Source organism: Ursus maritimus, unplaced genomic scaffold (genome assembly GCF_017311325.1).
Source record: "Ursus maritimus isolate PB19 unplaced genomic scaffold, ASM1731132v1 scaffold_9, whole genome shotgun sequence".
NCBI classification, from domain to species: domain Eukaryota; kingdom Metazoa; phylum Chordata; class Mammalia; order Carnivora; family Ursidae; genus Ursus; species Ursus maritimus.
In genome coordinates this window covers 61,268,779-61,289,107 of record NW_024427107.1, presented here as the reverse complement: position 1 = coordinate 61,289,107, position 20,329 = coordinate 61,268,779, and the positions used below count along the sequence as shown (strand labels likewise).

The following is a 20,329-nucleotide window of genomic DNA, read 5'->3' as shown; positions in this document are numbered from 1 at the left end:
TCATTAACAAATTTAAAGGCTTTTTCAGAGAACTAAATAGTAATAGTTTCCTAGAAGAGAAAGTATTTATTCACTTAAATGTCATTTCTCAAGCGATTTCCCCTCTATTTTCAACATTCTACCAAAACGAGGAGTCACTAGATCCTCTCTGTTATATAAATTAGTCGTTTGCATTGATGAAATTGTCTTGATAATAGCTTCTGTGTTGCCATCTGATGTCCCAGTGCACTTTGGGATGAAATGGATTTGATCCTCCATCTTACGTGAAGAATACTAATAGAGCAATTTATAATCCCGTAAGGGAGAAAACTGACATGGGTAATACTGGAAAACTACAAGTAATGTCTAATGGGTTTTGGAATGCTTGATAAAGTTCCTTTATAGCTTTATTTTCCTGATTTGTATTCATTTAGACCAAAGTTCAAATTAATTTTAACTTAGCCAATAAACTTGTCACCAGGACAGTTTGAGGGGTTAGGCCAAAGATAAATCTGATCCAAGGTTTAAAAAAGTGTTAATAGGTAATCTACAATTACCTAACCAATATTTAACTGTTATTGAAATTTACAACTGTTTTATTCTTATACATGAACTGCAAATGTCAATGGCTTCAAAATAATTGTCTTTTTAATAAATGTTTTGTATGTATGTGAAATTATTTTTTAAAAAACCAAAAAACTAAGGCAGCAGTACCTAGTGAGGACTCTGAAGTTTGAGTTAGACCCTCTGGGGTCTAATTACATGTTTCACGGCTTCAATCATTGGTGCCCAGTGAGTTCATGCTGTCCGTTCACACAGCAAACCAGCGGAACCCCCCTTCTCCTGGTTTCACGTATCCCTGGTTACTAAGACCGCCACTAACTCCCCGCCCCGCTCTTCGCAAACCACTATGTATTTCCTAAATTTTAACAGCTGTCTGTCTCCCAGTACACGCGAATGGAAAAGCAACGGCAAAACCCCCAATGTTATCGTGCAAGCCCCACCCACTGGCAAAACTTCCGGCTCCCGCCCTCGCCGCCGTCCCACTTCCGCCGACGTCGGAGGTCAGAGGTGACAGGAAAGATGTCGGCTGTCTGTGGCTTTGGGCGGTTGAGGAGAGGAGCATCTTCGTGACAAGCTCGCCGGAGACGGCTAAAAGGAGCCGAATCGCGGGAACAAGTTTGAGGCCCTGGCGGGGTGTGGGCGCCGAGGGAGCCCTGGCCGCGGGGCATGACTGTTGGGAGCGTGGGGGAGCGGGTAGTGGGAGGTGCCGGAGGCTGGTAATACCCCGCAGCCCCCCGGGAAACCGGGAAGCCAAGCTCGGTGGGAGCGCTTCATGCCGCCAACTGGTTTAGAGCCCGCCAGAATGAACAGGAAGAAAGGAGACAAGGGCTTTGAAAGCCCAAGGCCATATAAATTATAAGTATTTTTTCGTATTCCTTTCCTTTTCTAGCTTTTGGTTTTATTAATTGTATTTTGTGATTGCTTGAAGCTGCCTTGGTGAGCCTGGGAAATCTAGTGGGAAACTAGAGCCCACTCACTGTGATGGAAATGCCGTTTGTAGGACAGTATGTATGGTTTTGAATGGCAGTATTATTCGACAGATGTAATGTCCCTTGCGGGTGAATAAGTGTTTTTCTTAAAGTACCTAGCCGTATTTTTATACAAAGAAATCTGTTTTCGTGGCTGTTACTTAATTTAAAACATGCAATTACCTTAATTAAGAGGACTGTAAAATAAAAGATAAAGTATGATTGTTAGCTGCCTAGAACTACTTCTTTATACTTTGATAGAATTATGTTTTTATTTAATAATAGCAGTATTTCCTTTTTCTTTTTTAATATACAACCCATCAGGTCGTCTGCATCAACAACATAAACTTCCAGAGAAAATCTGTTGTGGTAAGTATATTCTCAACAATTATAAGCAGTAACAAGTTCAAACACCCTTTACAGTATTTAGAAACTTTCGCTTCCAGATGACTACGTTTCAAGAATAGGTAAGATTTAGAATTCAGATCTGTGTGACTCCAAGGTGCATAGCCTTGCTGGTATACTGACTGCCTCAAGTCTCCCTTCTTTCTCTCTCAGTCTCTCTCTGTCTCTCTTTTTTTGTTTGTTTGGTTGGTTTCTGGATTAACATTTTAGTCTCTTTAATCTGTTGTGGAATATGAAAGTCTGTATTACCAAACATTTTAGAATTGAGCACGAAACAAGAATAAGCCTACGGTGAAATTTCTTCTGTGGAAAAAATTAAAGTTAGTGCTCTCACTGACTTAACTTGGCTGCTAAGAGGCCAGTTTTGTTTTCCAATTCTTGGCTGACCTGGTTTAGGAGCATTGCTTTGTAAAGGTTTAGGTAGGGTGTTTGAAATCTAATAAACACCACTCCTTCCCTTTGATATGTATAGATTGCATATGTAATCCATTCTGGGACAGTCCTTGGCTGCGAGTACTTAATTTGGGGGGACCTGTATTAAAGAGACAAAATCTTAGCTGTCTTTATTTTTGTTTTGTTTTTTTTGTTGTTGTTTTTTGCGGAGTGGCAGGGGTGCTGATGGCATGAACTTCCCTCTGGAACTGTTACCCCTGTGTGCACATGTTGACTCAAGATGAGCTGTATAAAAAACAAATAAAATAAAAAAGTAAATAAATAAAATAAATAAAATTTAAAATGTAAACCTATTATAGGAATCTTAGAATCCTTGAACAAGGTTCACTAAGTCCCATCTCCTTATTAAGGAATTTCTCTATCAACATTCCCTGCATATGATTATGGCTGACCCTTGAACAATGTAGGCTAGGGGTCCCGACTCCCTGCATGGTCAAAAATATGGGTATAACTTTTGATTTCCCAAAAACTTAACTGCTAATATCCTACACTTGACCAGAAGTGTTACCAGTAACGTGAACAATCAATTAATGCGTATTTTGCATGTTTATTGTATGCTGTATTCTTGTAATACAGTAAGGTAGGGAAAAATGTGTTACTAAGAAAATCATAAGGAAGAGAAAATACATTTATAGTACTGCCCTGTATTAGGAAAAAATCCACATATAAGTGGGCCCGTGCATTTCAAACCTATGTTGTTCAAGGGTCAACTGTATTTACCTTGTACTTCATGGAAGGATATTTTAGATGTGTTATGTTGTATTAATTGGGTAGGGAAGATATGAGAATTAGGGAGTTTAGTTAAGAAGCTATTGTAATAATCTTGGGGGAGAAATGATGAAGCCCTGAATGAAGATAACATTAATGAAAGTGATATAGAAATAGAGTTGACATGAATGACTGAATTACAGTGAATGTTTATTGATTATATTCTATGTATGAGACATTTCTAAGGTTTTATGTGTGTTACCTCACTTAGTCACAATAACCCCATGAAGTAGACACTATTTTCATCCTAATTTTTAAAATTAAAGCAGCTAAAAGACTGGCGACTAAGTAGCTTTCTTCAGGGCATAAAGATAGCAAGTGATGGAGCCATTTTTTAATCAAGGATGACCCTAGAGTCACCTGCAGCTCCTTTCTGTCTGTTTTTCCCCCTCTCTACCTCCTCTGCCCCTGACGAAATAATAGATGGGAAGGAATTACAGATGATTCTTACTAAGAATGTTAGGAAGGAGTTGTGAATGATAGGGGATTTCCCACTTAAAAAAAATTGGTTTAATGTTGAATGGATTAGGGTCCTAGAAGGAAATAAGCAGCGTATTCATACAGGTTAATTGAGGGAAAGTTATAAAAGGACTATTTAGAACAAACAGGGTTAAGAGAAACCAAGAGACGGTGGGGCACACTAGGTTAGCAACAAGGAACAGTTAACACTTCTAAATGTGAAAGAGGAAAGGCAGAGTTTACTACAGTATAATAGACTATAGTAGCTGTGGGAAAGAGTCACCTTATAGGAGGTATGGCTTTAGGTGGAAAAATGAAGCTACTGCCTCCCTCAGCTGGGCAGCAGGGAACATGAGAGCATAGATGTAATGAGCTCACTTTCCTTCTGCTCCGGTTTTCTCCTCATTTTTCCCATTTGACCACCCCAACCGGAAGCTAAAGGCCTAGTGGCCAGTTAATGTAACTCCTGGGGTATAGAATGGAGAGTGCATTAGGAGGGTCAAAAGGAGACTATCTAGAATAGTTTACCCAGTTGCCCCCAAACCATTCTTTCTTGTTTTTTGTTGAGATGAAAAGTTAGCGTTCCCAACACAGGAAACCGAATGAAGTCTTATCCACTGTTGCAGAGGTTGACCATGGCTGACTACCTATTTTCGTAACAAGTTTTATTGCAGTACATCCACACCTGCTTATTTATATATTGTCTAAAGTGCTTTGGAGCTATGCTGGAAGAGTTGAGTACCTGTGACGGAGGCTGTGTGGCCCACAAAGCCAATTTACTGCCTGACCCTTTAGGAAGTTTGTCAGTCCCTCACCCCATGAGTTCACGTAGGGATATGGCAGCTCAGCTCTACTCCCACATAAAGTATTAGCTACTACCAGTATCTTTCATCCAAAATAGTGAAAAGAAAAATGATAAGAGAATGTGAAGCTTAATTGCTGCAGCCCCTGCTTTCTTCAGCTGGTGTCAAGGCCAAAGTTGATAAACACAGCTTCCTTATTCTTCCTCCCATTCCATTTTTCCTTTTCCTTCTGGCATTTCGTTGGTTTGACCTAGACCTTCATTCCTGTAGGAACTGCATCCTTGCTTGTCCTGTCTTTGTTGGGTTGTTGCACTTTTCCATTGATTAGGACTATTGGTCAAGTGAGCCTAAGAGGCATTCAGTGAATCCCTTTGGACTGCAGATATAATTGTTGTCCTTACTGTATAGCAGAACCTGAGTTTCTGTTTGATAATTGGGATTAGTCATTCCAGTCAGTATAGTGACCTCTTACTCTGCCTGATGGTTTAGTGGCATGAGGAACCCGAAGTGGTCAAGGGACAGTCTCAGCTTCCAGTGTAATGGAACCATGACTATGTGCCCTGGTGGATGCATTTTTCTACTGGCCAGTCATACTGAACGCAAGGTCACAAAGACAGCAAAGAATCCTTCAGTGGTTTTTTTTGGTATAATAGTGAGAACAGTCACTCCAACTTTTATCTTTTGGTTTGCAGATCTATTTTGGCTATGGAAAGATGACCCTGTATATTGTCCACTAGTTAAAATAGCATCCTGTTGGAGGTCTCTGAATTGATGCAGTAACTGAGCCTTCAGCAGTCAATCATGCCAGTGCTTGAACAAGATAAAACCAGTAAATTTTGTGTGTAAGAGCCCATCACCACACTTCCCTGTAAAATTAGTTAGAGGCATGTAGAGATATTACAATGATATATAAGGTTTTCTATAAATATGGTATGGTTTGGGAGGGAAAATCTAGAATATGTCTGCTCTTGTAGGGACAAATATGTTCTTGATGTGAGCTGTCTCAGGGTCATTATCCTACCAAGTGACTGGTCCTCCCAATACCTTATTGGATGCTTAGTATGATCCTGTGCTATTAGTAGTGGGCACTCAGCAGTGGGTAGCCAGATCATCCTTGGTGGGGGGAGGTCTATATTGTTGGGCTCATGAGCCTCCATTCTGTCACTATGACCACTTTGTACATTGGGTAGGGTGACTAGGGAAAGAATCTGCAATATCTACTGTATCTTGCTAGTTGGTTTTGGGTGGTCCTTTCTGCTGTGGATACTCCCTAATGGTCATTGATGTGATAACAACATGGATATTTTTACATTGTACCCGTTCTGAGAAATCCATCCATACACTTCTCCTACCATCTTCCTATTTTCAATCTTTTAGTTTTGTTCTTACCAAGGTCCTGACCAAACCATTAGCAATTGCCCATGGATCAGTGTAGTTGTATACTTCAGGATATCTCTACTTCTACAAAGAGTGTATAGCCAGAACTATTTCCCAGTGTTCTGCTGGCTGTAGAACTTCTTCCACTCCTAATGGCTTTTCCTTTCCACTTCCAGCTGGTAGTAGCATCCTCTGTGCTTACTCCTAATTCAAGCTTGTGCTTTATCCTGTTAGCTGAGCATAGGGAACTCTCCATGAGACCATAAGTGTAGATTGAGGGAGAGGTAGAGAAGCAGTGGGAGGAAGTCTTATTGGATTCTGAGCACTGCTCATGCTGTTGCCTGTACTTTATGAACCTGCTTGGGCCTGGCTCAGATGTGTTGTCTCCATTTAAAAGTGGAAAACTGCTGCACATGCCCAGTTTTATTTTTCAGAGCCTTATAGTACTCTCTATTTCATCACGGTCATTTCAGGTAACAGTCTTTGGGAGTCCCATGGTCATGTGTTGAGTTTCTACTGAAGGGTCTAGTAGCAAACCAGTAGTTGCTTTGCAAATGGAATGTAGTTGGTGACAGAAGAGTCTGTGGCCTTCCTCTCAAACTTCAGGAATTTGCACTTTCACTCTACTGGAAAAAGCCAGAGTCTATAGAGTACTTCTGTCTGCCATGGACATTTCCAATGCCATTGGATTTGCTGAGTCATAAGGCCCAAGTGTCGGGGCAGCTTGAACCACAGCCTGGACGTGCTGCAGGAGCTTTTCTTGGTCTGGACGCCTCTCAAAGGTGACAACTTAATAGGTTGCCTAGTAAGCAGTATGCCCAGATGTATATATTGCCTCCAGAATTCAAAGAAGCCCACTACGTTTTGTGTCCCTTCTTCCTCCCCTTCCCCACCTTGGTGGGCAGTACAAAATGAAGCAACTTATCTTTCTTTGGAAAGGAGTATTTTCATATGCCTCAGAATACTGGGACCTTAGAAGCTTTATTAATGTGATAGGCCCCTGAACTTTGATGCGATTTAACCTGCATTCTCTGCCATCCATATGTTTTTTATTAAAGCATTTGGAGAACTTCCTCTTCCCTTCTTGCCAGGTCCAGTTAGCATAATGTTATTAATATAATATACTAGTACAATTCTTTATGGGCTATCTTGGAATCAAGGGACTTTTGGACTATGTTTTGATTGAACAGGAGAATTGGTATAGCTTTTAGTTATTAGGTGACAGTGAAGGGGTTCTGCTGTTTTGAAGAAAACCTGTGTCTGATTTTTTTTTTTTTCTGATAAGAATTGGGGCGGGGGGGAGCATTTGTTTGATAAATCCTTTCAATACTAGTTACCAAGAGCTATGCTGATTTGCTGCAGTAAAAATACTACATCTGAAACTGGTTGTGATTGTCAGGTTTGTGATAATTCAACATCATTCTCCAAAACCTACTCTACTTCTGTATTGGCCAAATAATTGAGTTAAATGAAGATGTAGTAGGCATCTTTCAAATATCTGATGGCATGAATCTCTGCAGTTCTCCAAGGGATATCTAGTTGCTTTGATTTACTGTCTTAGCCCTTCCATAATAGTCCTCACTGTGCTGGTTAGAGAACAAGTATGGGGATTTGTCAATTACTAAAATATATACTACTATGTTCAGGGACTGGGGAGATAAGCATGAGTCCTACTCTGAAAAAGCCTTGGGCTGTTACCCCCTTTAGTACTTGACCTCCAAAGACTTTCAGTATGACTAGTAGACTGGTGAGGTTTTGGGACTCTTGGAATTGTCATTTCAGAATCAAGATATGATACCTCCAGGTAAAGGGCAAAAATTAGGGGCGCCTGGGTGGCACAGCGGTTAAGCGTCTGCCTTCGGCTCAGGGCGTGATCCCGGCGTTATGGGATCGAGCCCCACATCAGGCTCCTCCGCTGTGAGCCTGCTTCTTCCTCTCCCACTCCCCCTGCTTGTGTTCCCTCTCTCGCTGGCTGTCTCTATCTCTGTCAAATAAATAAATAAAATCTTTAAAAAAAAAAAAAAAATTAGTTCATTTGAGTGTGACATAGATCTCAAGATTTTAAGGAATGATGTGTGAGACTTGTACATGTTTGCAGGCACAGGAAAAAATCGTGTAAGGGGGGATTGTACTTATAGGAGAGGGTAGTTATAGAACTACTGTAGAGTATGGCCTCCAGTGGACCAATGGAAGGATCACTCTTGAACAGTAGGGAAAGATAGCTATATGCAGCAGGAAGGCAAGAGAATTGGTAGTTGGCAGAAGAGTGGTTGAAATTAAGTATATTGAATAAATGGAGAAGGATTGTGTAAGAAACTGAAGGAGGTCAAGGAAGAGGAGGACTTCATGCGGTTGACCAGGAAGACTGGGAGAGAACTAAGAAGAGGGGCAGAAGGATAAGCATTGTGGGCACTCAAGTTTAAAGTGTCACCATGGGAGTAATTATGAGCAGTGATGATGTATCTTTTGGAGTGTTGTCTTGATTGTTGTCCTGTAATAGAAGTGAAGATTGTAGGAATTAAGGTCAAGAAACTTTGAAGCAGTGTTACTGCATGGATCAGGTATATCTACATTCACATCATGTAGAGTCATGGCAGAGGTGGGTTAGAAATGGAGAGTATGAGCCTTCAGTGAATGTTGAGGAATTTGGGAGATATGAATGAAGAGGAATAGAGGGTGGTGCACCTGTATGGCATGAACATATGGGAAAAGAAGTAGAAAAGAATAATTAAAAACATTTCTTAGGCATTTATTAGATGTCTACTATGATTTTACATGCTTTCCATTGTATTAAATTGCCCAGTTGTCAGACCACCAAAAGGCAGGTAGTGTCCTTATTCCTGTTTTACAGATGAGGAAAAGACAGAGCTAGAATAACTAACCCAAGATCATACACTCATTAAGTGGTAGAGCTTGGATTTGAATGCAGGCAGGCTACCTTCAGAAAACTTATACATTTAATGATGACATGATACTGCCCTTGCTTTTATAGCATATGCTATATAAAATCCTACAAGTGGTCTATAGTAGCATTTGAAACCAAGAAGTCTCCTGTTTTCTCCTCTCATAATTTATAGTGGATGAAAGAATAAGTAACTTCTTGTCAAAGGGATTTCAAGAGACATTTTATCTAAAGGTAGAAGGTATAGAAGGAGTTTTTGAAAAAGTTGAATGGCATGAGAGAGATTATTTAGAACAGGATAGGAGGATGGTCAGCTGTGAAGTGGTTGGGAGGGAACAAGGAGCAAGAGGGAGAAGAGACCAAGTGAGAGCTTAGGTGACCAGGGGGGCTTGCAATAATGCCCGTGGTCAAAGATGATAGGGATTGGAGGCTTGTGGAAGTTAATGGATCTGAATGTTGCAGACAAATACAGGTTAGGGCTCTAGGTGGTGTCAGAGACCTGATGATACAAGGAGACTGGGCTTTCCCTATCTTCATGAAATACATTCCATTCACTGTTCTGTCATTGTTAACCTTAGTCTAGAAAGCCAAATCCTATTCTTATGTCCCAGCCATATAGCTAACTATTGACTTAAAGCACTTTTCATAATCTTTTCTATTATAGTTCACTTTTGCTGTTGTCTTGATTCTGCTTGCTGTCTTTGAGCTGATCCAAGCTTGTTTATATAGATTGGTCATTGGATTGCTGATAGGTTAAGAGAATTTTGGTCTTTTCCCCTCCAATTGCTAATAGTTTACACCTTTAAACACAGCTTTCGTCAACAGTATTTTGGCTTCTGTTCTTTCTGTTCTCATTTGCTACCACATAGCTCTGTGTAGATAGTATAATTTAAGGATGTATGGCTCTCTTCTTATTTGGGAATTAGAGGGAATGAGGCTGCAGAATCTCTAGACTTTTGAGCAGTTGTGCTGAATGTTATAAAAAATTTCTTGCATAATATTTAAAACCTTGTAAGAGAAACACAGCATAGTAGGACTCCATTGGAATCATTTAGATGTGGATTTGAATGTCCGTACTCCACTTACTAATTATATGATTTTCTTAACTTCATTAACTTATCTGTGAAAAGTGTAAAGTAGTACTTTTTTTCAGTTGTTAGTGGGGTTAGAGAGAATATAATGAAAGCATCTAGTGTAATGTCTGGCATATAGTACTGCTTACTAAATAGTAGCCATTATGATTGTTATACTTTAGTCCTCTATGGTTGCTGCCTCATTTCATCTTAGCTATTCCCGTTGCAGCTTTTGAAATTTTCCTGTTCACTGTGCAGCCCCTGAAATGCTACTGTTTCATGCCGTCCCGTATTTCACATTTGAGTACATCAGTTTTTTTTACCCATGATAGTAAAGTCACTGGACATAGATGCCATGTTCCAGTGGCTCATCTTTCCCACTTGATTCCCCTTTTGGAGAGCCATGTTCTTTCAATCACCAACCTGGTTTTGGTTCTCTTTCTGTTGTCATTCCCCCCCCCTTCTTCCCTGTTTGAGTTCCAGTCTGTCTGGAAATTCTTGAATTTGAGAGTAGTGAGTCCTTTTACTTTTCTTCTAGCAGAAGGTCTAATTTTCACTGATAATGAACATGAATCACCGAGAAGTATTTATAATTCACACCTGATCATTCATTAGGACAATAATGTTTGAAATGAAGATAGATGGAGAGCTTTTGTATGTATATAGCTACTTGAGATTCTCTTTCTGAAGTGTAGTATAAATAGTAGAAATAAAAGTATAAATGTAAGTAGTAGAAATCAAAAAAATATATTCTAAAACCTACCAGTCTTAATTATAATGAAGTTATTATTCTTTTCTTTGCAGGGGTTTGTGGAACTGACTATATTTCCCACAGTTGCAAACTTGAATAGAATCAAGTTGAACAGCAAGCAGTGTAGAATATATCGAGTAAGGATAAATGATTTAGAAGCTGCTTTTATTTATAATGACCCAACCTTGGAAGTCTGTCACAATGAATCAAAACAGTAAGTTTTGTACTGTAAAAGTTGATATTTCTAACAGCTATATTTTTCCCATGTTATTGGATTAATTTTTTCAACAGATTTTTCTTAGATTAATCCGTTTTTTTCCTAATTATAATTTCTCTTTTACCACTGCACATTTGGTTCAAGAAATTTTACTAGCTCTGCCCAATATAGTAAGTTACTGTTTCCTTTCTTCAAACTAGTTTTAAAGAGGTATCATCTGAGAATTCTAAATAAATTTTAACCATTTTCCTACTTTTAATGTTGTTTTAAAAATACTTCATAAATATTAAATGTAATCTTAGTATGTTAGGTGGTTGCTATAATCCTTAGACCAGAGACTGCTTTAGACTGTTGTAGAGTATCGTATAAAAATATAGTGTTTTAAATACCTCTTTCCTTCACTTTAAATAAATACTGCGTCTACTGAGGTTACCTTAGTTTTTTATCAGTAAACATGTTGTGATCAGTTTTGTGTTTACTTTTTTCATTTAAGTACTTTGTCTCCACTTTCCCACATATGATATGCTTCACTTTCTGTCATTTTTATGGTCAGGTAATAACTCCATTTACTCAGTATTCTATAGTTTGCATGATTGTTTTCTAGTTGTTCAGCATTTGTACAATTTCCAGCTTTTGAGATCATAAATAATGTTGAGTGAATATTTTGGCACAGATAAGTTTATTTTCCTTTGAATTATTTCCTTAGACAAATAGGATTACTTATTATTATTACTTATCATTGTAAAAGGCTTTTAGTATTTTACTTCATTGTGCCCAGTAACATTTATATTAAGTATTGTCAATTACATTTGAGGGCACTTTTTTTTTCAAAGTTCAGATAGCATTGGATTGTATCATGATTCTCTGTTTTGGGGTAGGGTGCCAAAACTTTATTATAACTTTATTTTAGTCAAGATGGTATTTTAGCTCCTCTAGATGTATAACATTGCCTTAAGGCAGCAATTCTCAAAGTGTGTTTTCCTGACAGGCAGCATCAACATCACCTGGAAACTTGTTAGAAAAAAATAAGATAATAACAGGAAGGCAAACCATCATAGACTCTTAACAATAGAGAACAAACTGAGGGTTGCTGTAGGGGAGGTGGTGGGGGGATGGGGTAAATGGGTAATGGATGTTAAGGAGGGCACTTGTTGTAATGAGCCCTGGGTGTTCTATGCAAGTGATGAATCACTAAATTCTACGCCTGAAATTAATACTATGCTGTATGTTAACTAACTAGAATTTAAATAAAATCTTGAAAGAAAGAAAAAAAAGAAATTCAAATTCCCATGCATTGGCTTAGATCTACTGAATCCGAAACTGGGGATATAGTCCTGCAGTTTGTGTTTTAACTAGTGTGCCAGGTGATTCTGACCAGGCTAACGCCTAAGAACCAGTGCTTTAAGGGATTAGAAGGGTTGAGAAAGGAGGCTTATCTTTAGACATATTTTTGGTTCCAATTATCATTGGTTCAGAATCTTTCCAACTCAGGAAAGAGAAAAGGAAATGCTTTTGGAAGAATTTAGGGAATCTCTGAATTGCTTCTATAACTTCCCATTGCACAAGATGAGTAGTTGGTGAAATTACATTGCTTTTTCAGCCACACTATTGTAGAACTCATATAAAAACACTTATTATAAAATGATTTGCATCCTCTTTCCCCCCAGAAAAAAAAAAGACCTGTCTTTGGAGTAGTAAGTATACACCACTCAGGAATGGAAAAGGCACCTGTAAAAGAGCTGGTAGGGAAGCCATTGCCTTTCTAGAGTCCAGAATAGCTACCCAGCTGACACTAGAACGCTGCATTTGATGACAGGGTAAGAAGCATCTCCATCTGCCAGTCACAAAACAGTATTTACAACATCTGTTTTACCTGTTGTTGCTGCTCAGGTCTCAGAGAATATAATCAGTGACAGTGCGATGACAGGAACAGTGCACTCCACAGCTGCTGAGGAAGCAAGCTGTACTTTTGCCATGTTTGTTTTGAGGCAATCATATCCCCTAAAATTTTTCTCTAGTGATAGGAAAGATGCTTTATCACTTATAGCATTATAAAGAAAGAAAAGAAGTTATAAAGGGAAATCTTTTCAAAGGTTAGTTTAGGAAATTGGGGTAGATAGAATATACTTTAATTACTTTAATCTTTTCAGTTAGAACCGGAGCTCTGTTAGCCATGGTCACTTAGCAAGTACTTGCTCACTACCCCTGCTTTTCTGTCAAGCACTAAATCTTGATTACTTTATAAGAGAGAGGATGTTAGTTATTTTTTGCTGGTTTTTATTATCTGATTTGTTTAAAAAAGGATTTGAAATTGGTTTTAGAATTTTATTAGTCAACAGTTTTGAAAAGTAACTAATGAAATTAGCATGAAGAGTGAAAAAGCAAAGGGTAGTGAGCATGCACTATTAAGTTACTGCAGTTACTATGGGAAAACTGTAGATTTGGGTTTGGTATTTCTGGTTGTCTTACCAAAGAGGGAAACACTATTGTTCATACTATTGATAAGACACAAGATAGAAGCATACCAGTTATTCAGAAGAAATACTGCTTTCCTTAGAAGTTAGATGTGGAAAATATCGCTTCTGGATTACGTTATTTTTAGAGAACTTTGGGAAAGGCAGATAGGTAAGGTCTTTAGGGTGGTCCCTGGATACTTCGGTTACCTAGAAACTTTCTTTCATAAACCAATAAAATTTACACTAAAGCTGAAACAGAAATTAAATATAGCAGTTTTGAAATTGAAAATTTAAATTTAATTCTGTGATAAAATTTCATCTTTAATACATATAAGAATGCCTTAACATTCAAAGAAGTAATATACTACTTCATCACATTTTCTTATTTGTTTTAAAGTTAAGGTGCCAGACCCTCCTATTTTTAATGGAAAGGGTGTGCTTAACTTGGTTGAGATTCAGTACCTTTGAGCTGCAGGGGGAATGTAAGGAAGGGAAACATTTAGATAAGAGACTAAAAGACATTTCTACTTCTACCTATTTTACCCAACTAAATGTTAGCTGAGTTGTTAAGTTACCTGTACTAGCAATTAAAAACCCTCTTTGTTATGTTACATGGGTAAGGTAGATGCTCACTTGATCTCTCTTTCTCTCTCTCACTCTTTTTTTTTTTTTTTGACTTATTGTCTGCCAATAAAATAATTTCAGCACTTTCTCTAAGTATATTTTGTGTTTGAATCTTATATATGGTTGATAAATTATACTTTGCTCTATAAGGGCTGTGGCTTTTTGGTTCTCTCTTTTTCCTTTTTTTTCCCCTATATTTTTCTTCTCTTAGAATAAATTAAATATAGACTTTTGTCAGGGAAGCTGTTTCTGTGGGTAGCCTACAGTGGCTGACATCTCTTTCTTTTGTTTCTTTTCCTTGCCTGGATAGGCTTTGCCACTTTGAGAAGATCTTTTTTATTTTTCTTGAAAAGCTTCAGTGTTCCAAAGTTCCAAGCATCAGTTTAATTCCTGTCTCCTGTGTTCATTTTTGCTAGAGAATGGCAGTAGAAATGACCAATCTTGTGATATAAATGAAGGTAGCTGTTGAGTGATTAGAAGGATTTTAGAGTAATTGGAGTTGATTTTTTTTAATTGCTATTTTTTAATTTTAGTTTTTGCTACTTTTTCAAAAAGATTTTGTAGATCCTTTATTTTAATATAGACTTCTACTATCTAGAGGTTTTAATGTTATTTTACTGATATATAGAAGTAGCTGATTCCCTTACTGATTATGGTTAAGTAAGTTTTATATTAAGAAAGTTTTACATTTTAACTGCCAGTTGTTTTAGTAGTATTGCTTGGGATTAAGTTGTCATAGTTGGAGTAACATTAAAGTTCATTTAGTTAAAACATCAGCAGGAATTTTTCCTATGCTATTTCTCATTCTGCTTGAATGCTTCTAGTTCTGGAGAACTCACTGTATTTTAAAGCACCCCTTTCATTATTTCTGAATGCTAGAAAGTTCTTTATTACATCAAACTACAGTTTGTTTTGCTGTAATATTCACAAACTTATCCATTTAAATATTGTTTTATCCTAATTAAATATTGTTTTCCCCTTTCCAGTCTACAGAATCTCAATACTTTCAACCCTTCCTCATCTCTATCTCTTTCCAAATTTGTTACCATTCTCACCCTTTGAATATTCTCTGATTTGGCATTGTTTTTTTTCCCTAAGTGTTGTAACCCCGGGACTAGATATAGCCCTTCCTGTTTGAATTAGTTGATAGATGCATGGCAGTAGAGCCATTTTGTCCTTTTTTGTATTCAGTATTTCTATAGCTTGAAATATGTTAGCCTTTCACAAATGGCTACTTTGGTTTTGTTTTGTTTTGATTTTTTTCTTCCAAATTTTTATTTAAATTCTAGTTAGTTCACATACAGTGCAATATTGATTTCAGAAGAATTCAGTGATTTATCACTTACATACAACACCCAATGCTCATTACAGGTACCCTTCTTAATATCCATCATCCATTTAGCCCATTCCCCACACACCTCCCTCTGTCAGTTTGTTCTCTGTTGTTAAGCATCTCTTATGGTTTGCTTCCCTCTTTCTCTCTCTCTTTTTTTTCTCCTTCCCATATATTCATCTGTTTTAAGGTTTCCTAAATTCTCTATATGAATGAAATCGTATGGTATTTGTCTTTCTCTGACTTATTTTGCTTAGCCTAATACACTCTAGTTCCATCCATGTTGTTGCAAATGGCAAGATTTTATTCTTTTTCATTATATATATATATATATATATATATATATATACACACACACACACACACCACATCTTCTTTATCCATTCATCATCAGTTGATAGACACTTGGGCTCTTTGCATAATTTGACTATTGTTGATAACGCTGCTATAAATATTGGGGTGCATGTACCCCTTTGAATCTAGTAGTGCAGTTGCTGGATCATAGGGTAGTTCTATTTTTAACTTTTTGAGGCACCTCGATACTGTTTTCCAGAGTGGCTGCACCAGTTTGCATTCCCACCAACTGTGTAAGAGGGTTCGCCTTTCTCTGCATCTCACCAACATTTGTTGTTTCCTCCGTTGTTAATTTTAAACAAATGGTTATTTTGAGTATTTCATTCAAGTTTGAGCTGAAGGGAAATCCCCTAGATTTTTTCGTAGAAAAACCTGTTCAGGTACATTTTTCTCCAAGCAACCTTATTTCACAGTATCATATCAAATATTGTTTTGCTTATTTTTAAAAAGTCATCTTATTAATTTGGGTATTGGTTTCTCTTTTGGAAAATGGATTTTCCTGCTGGCTGGCTTATTTATTTATTTTTTCTGTGTGTGTGCAAACTGCCGAAACCAAAGAGAGAAGAGAAACCAAGAGATGAATGTAGAGTAACTAGAACTTTCAAATACTGCTAATAGAAATGTAAATTGAGTTTGAATATACACATACTCTATGATTAGCGTAGGTCTTACTCCTTGGTATATACCCAGTAGAAATGTGTTCATATCTTCACCAAAAAATGTGTACAGAAATGTTCAGAGCAGCATTTGTAATTGTCAAAACTGGAAATTACCTGAAGACTCATCAGTGGTAGAAGGTAGATTGAGGTACATTCTCACACCATTGGAACTTTAAACAGTAACAAGAATGAATGACCACCAGCTGTATGCTGTAGTATGTCTGGATCTCACAGACTTGACACTGAATAAAAAGAGTCTGACACAAGAGAATGTCTATTAAGTTGTTAATTTATCACGTTAGGTGTCAGAATAATGGGTAACCCTTAGTGGTGGGAAGTGGGGCTTGGCTAGTGATTACAGGAGTGCTTCTGAGAGGCTGGTAAAGTCTGTTCTTGCTCTGCATGCTGGCTGCTATTGTTCTGTGAAAATTTGTTGAGCTGTCTATTTAGGCTATGTATGCTTTTCTGATGTGTGTAACTGAATCTTAAGTTTTTCAAAATCTGTAGCGATAGTTTTAAGAGGTATATATTATTGACAAATAATTAACGGATTATTTTAATATGAATGTTTATAATAGATTCTTGGAGAAAACTCTTTTGATTACCTTAATTTACTAGTTTTTTAGTATTTCCTACAGCATTACTTGTCTCTTTAAGCTTTGTTTCCTTGAGGAGGGAATGGAGGTTGGGAACTGGAGGTTGAGGATAGTGGTGGTTATACAGCAAGGATGTATTAATATTTTGCAGTCACTATTATTCTGAAAATTGAAAACATTTATTATAATCTTGCCTTGTGATTTTTGGCTTTAATGAGGTTATTATGAAAAGAAACATATTTGATTCATATTATGAAAGGAAACACTGAAATCCAAACCATGAGAAGATTGTTCCTCATAACTGACTTTCCAATAGATTCCACTTACAATGACTCACCATTTTATTTGGACCACTTTACCTTTTCTCAGGAAATGAGGAGATTAAGTGAGAATAATTTCCCATAAAAAAAAAGTGAATAGTCTAATATGTAATGTTTAAATTTGGCTTTTTATGTAATGATTGCTTTTTATTTTTGAATGTCACAGATAACTGGGGGAAATTACAGGTTTCTTCAATAATCTTTCATATTTAATGTTTTTGAAATTTTATTGAAAAGAAATTGCAATCTTTAGATATACAAAGTAGCCATTAAAATTAGATGGTATGTTAACTAAGTGCTGGCAAGAATGTGAAGCAACTGGTAGTTTTATATATTGCTGGTGGGAATGTGGAATGGTATAGACATTCTGGAAAACAGTTTGGCATACTCTTACAAAGCTAAACATATTTTACCATCTGACTCAGCAGTCCCACTCTTGGGTATTTGTACTATAAAAATGAAAATTAAATTCACATGAAAAATAATATATAGTTCATAGCTGTTTTATTTGTGATAGCCAAAAGCTGGAAGCAACCCACATGTTCTTCAGTGGCTGAATGAATAAACAATAAATAATCTGTGGTCCAGTCTATATCGTGAAATGCTATTCAGTATAGAAAGGAACAAACTATTGATCCATGTAATGCCTGAGGTGAATTTCAAAGACATACTGAGTGAGGCAAGCCAGTCTCACAAGGTTGCTTTCTGTATGACTCCATTTATTTGACACAAGGCATAGCACAAGGTACTCTTTGGGATGATGGGCCTGTTCTATATCCTGATTGTGGTGGTGGCACATATGTGTAAGAATTTACAGGATTATATACCAAAGGAAAAAAGAGTTGTTTTTGCTGTATGTTAATTTAAAAAAAATAGATGGTATGTGAAAACACAGATTTATTCATTTTTATTGTGGTCTTATAGTTTTTACACATTTTACATATCTATCTGACAGGAAGAAATAGTTAAAGTTATTATTTTTTTAAGATTTTATTTATTTGTCAGAGGGGGCGAGCGAGCACACAAGCAGGGGGGAGCAGCAGGCAGAGGGAGAAGCAGGCTTGCTCAGTAGCAAGGATCCTGATGTGGGACTCGATCCTAGGACCCTGGGATCATGACCTGAGCCAAAGGCAGATGATTAACCAACTGAGGCACCCAGGTGTCCTGAAATAGTTAAAATTAGTGAGAAATCTGTTTAAGTGCTTCCAGAACGTTTGCTGTGTAGTTGTTAAAAGCTAAAGTGAATACATCCTTCCTAGTTAGTAGAGAGATGGAAATGGAGAGGAATGGCTTCTGTCAGGTTCAGAGTGTATAACTTTAATGTTTTCTTTAATGGTTATTCCCATTTTATTTTTCCTATAATCAGTCTGTACAGTATGTGAATCCTGTCTTTTAAGATTTTATTAGGCTAGTGAAATGTAACTAACTTTACTTTGTGGATTCACCTAGTGGCAAAATGATAAACCTAAAGGTGCATATGGCTCATGGGGTTGTCTTTCATCTCATTTTCTGGTTCTGTCATTCCTTGTGTTTTTTCTTTTATCCATTTTGTCAGTTTTCCTTTAACTGATTTCAATGAGGAAATGTAATATGTGTTTAGATATTCCCCAACTTAGGACTGTTTAACTTAGCAATTTTTCAACTTTATGATGGTGCAAAGGTGGTGATACACATTTAGTAGAAACCATACTTTGAATTTTGATTACTTTCCCGAGTTAGCAATATGTGGTACCTGTGTGGAGCTGTGTGGTGAGCCACAGCTCCCAGTCAGCCATGTGATCACAAGGCTAAACAATCTGTATACGTAGAACCATTCTGTATCCATACGGTCATTCTATTTTTCGCTTTCAGTATAGTACTCAATAAATTTCCTGAGATGTTCAACACTTTATTATAAGATAGGCTTTGTGTTAGATGATTTTGCCCAGTGGTAGGCTAATGTAAGTGTACTAAACACGTTTATGGTAGGCTAGGCTAAGCTGTGATATTTTGGTAGGTTAGGTGTATTAAATGCATTTCAACCTAGAATATTTCAATTTATGATGGGTTTATTGGGACATAACCCCATTGTAAATGGAGGGAGATCTGTGTGTATGTATATATGTATGTGTACATATATACACATGTGTGAATTGTTTTTAGTGAAATAAAATTAGAAAATTGGATGGGAACAAAGTTTTAATATTTCCATGACTTCTCTGTGTTGTTTTCATCTAATGGGAAATAAGGTCAAGTAACTATTGAACAGATACTGATTGAGTAGCCCCCTGGCATACAGGAGATGTAACAGTGAAGCAGCCAAAAGTTGCCCTCCTTCCTTAAGCTTATATTGTCAGGCCTGGGGAGTGAAGGTAAGCAGTATTACATTTTGAGGACTTGGTACCCATCCTAACTCGTTTTAAACATCTTAATTTCTTTTTTTTATATTAATTTTTTATTATGTTATGTCACCATACAGTACATCCCTAGTTTTTGATGTAATGTTCCATGATTCATTACTTGCGTATAACACCCAGTGTACCATGCAATACATGCCCTCCTTAATTTAAAAATAACAATTTATTCAAAATCATTAGCCATCAAGGAAATTCAAATCAAAACCACACTGAGATACCACCTTACGCCAGTTAGAATGGCAAAAATAGACAAGGCAAAAAACAATTGCTGGAGAGGATGTGGAGAAAGGGGATCCCTCCTACATCGTTGGTGGGAATGCAAGTTGGTACAGCCGCTCTGGAAAACAGTGTGGAGGTCCCTTAAAAAGTTAAAAATTGAGCTACCCTATGATCCAGCCATTGCACTACTGGGTATTTACCCCAAAGATACAGACGTAGTGAAGAGAAGGGCCATATGCACCCCAATGTTCATAGCAGCAATGTCCACAATAGCTAAATCGTGGAAGGAGCCGAGATGCCCTTCAACAGATGACTGGATTAAGAAGTTGTGGTCCATATATACAATGGAATATTACTCAGCTATCAGAAAGAACGAGTTCTCAACATTTGCTACAACATGGACGGCACTGGAGGAGATAATGCTAAGTGAAATAAGTCAAGCAGAGAAAGACAACTATCATATGATTTCTCTCATCTATGGAACATAAGAACTAGGAAGATCGGTAGGGGAAGAAAGGGATAAAGAAAGGGGGGTAATCAGAAGGGGGAATGAAACATGAGAGACTATGGACTATGAGAAACAAACTGAGGACTTCAGAGGGGAGGAGGGTGGGGGAATGGGATAAGCTGGGGATGGGTAGTAAGGAGGGCAC

General features: G+C 37.4%; 1 protein-coding gene across 1 annotated transcript in view; it reads left to right on the top strand.

Moving 5' to 3' along the window:
• The first annotated feature begins 43 nt into the window (after positions 1–43).
• TAF2 (TATA-box binding protein associated factor 2) overlaps positions 44–20,329 on the top strand; it is an 88,060-nt gene continuing 67,774 nt past the window's right edge. Inside the window, exons 1-3 of the mRNA XM_008689296.2 lie at positions 44–1,398; positions 1,826–1,880; positions 10,556–10,716. Of these exons, the coding sequence (XP_008687518.1) occupies positions 1,316–1,398; positions 1,826–1,880; positions 10,556–10,716 (299 nt within the window). The 5' untranslated portion in view covers positions 44–1,315. The remainder of the gene's footprint in view (positions 1,399–1,825; positions 1,881–10,555; positions 10,717–20,329) is intronic.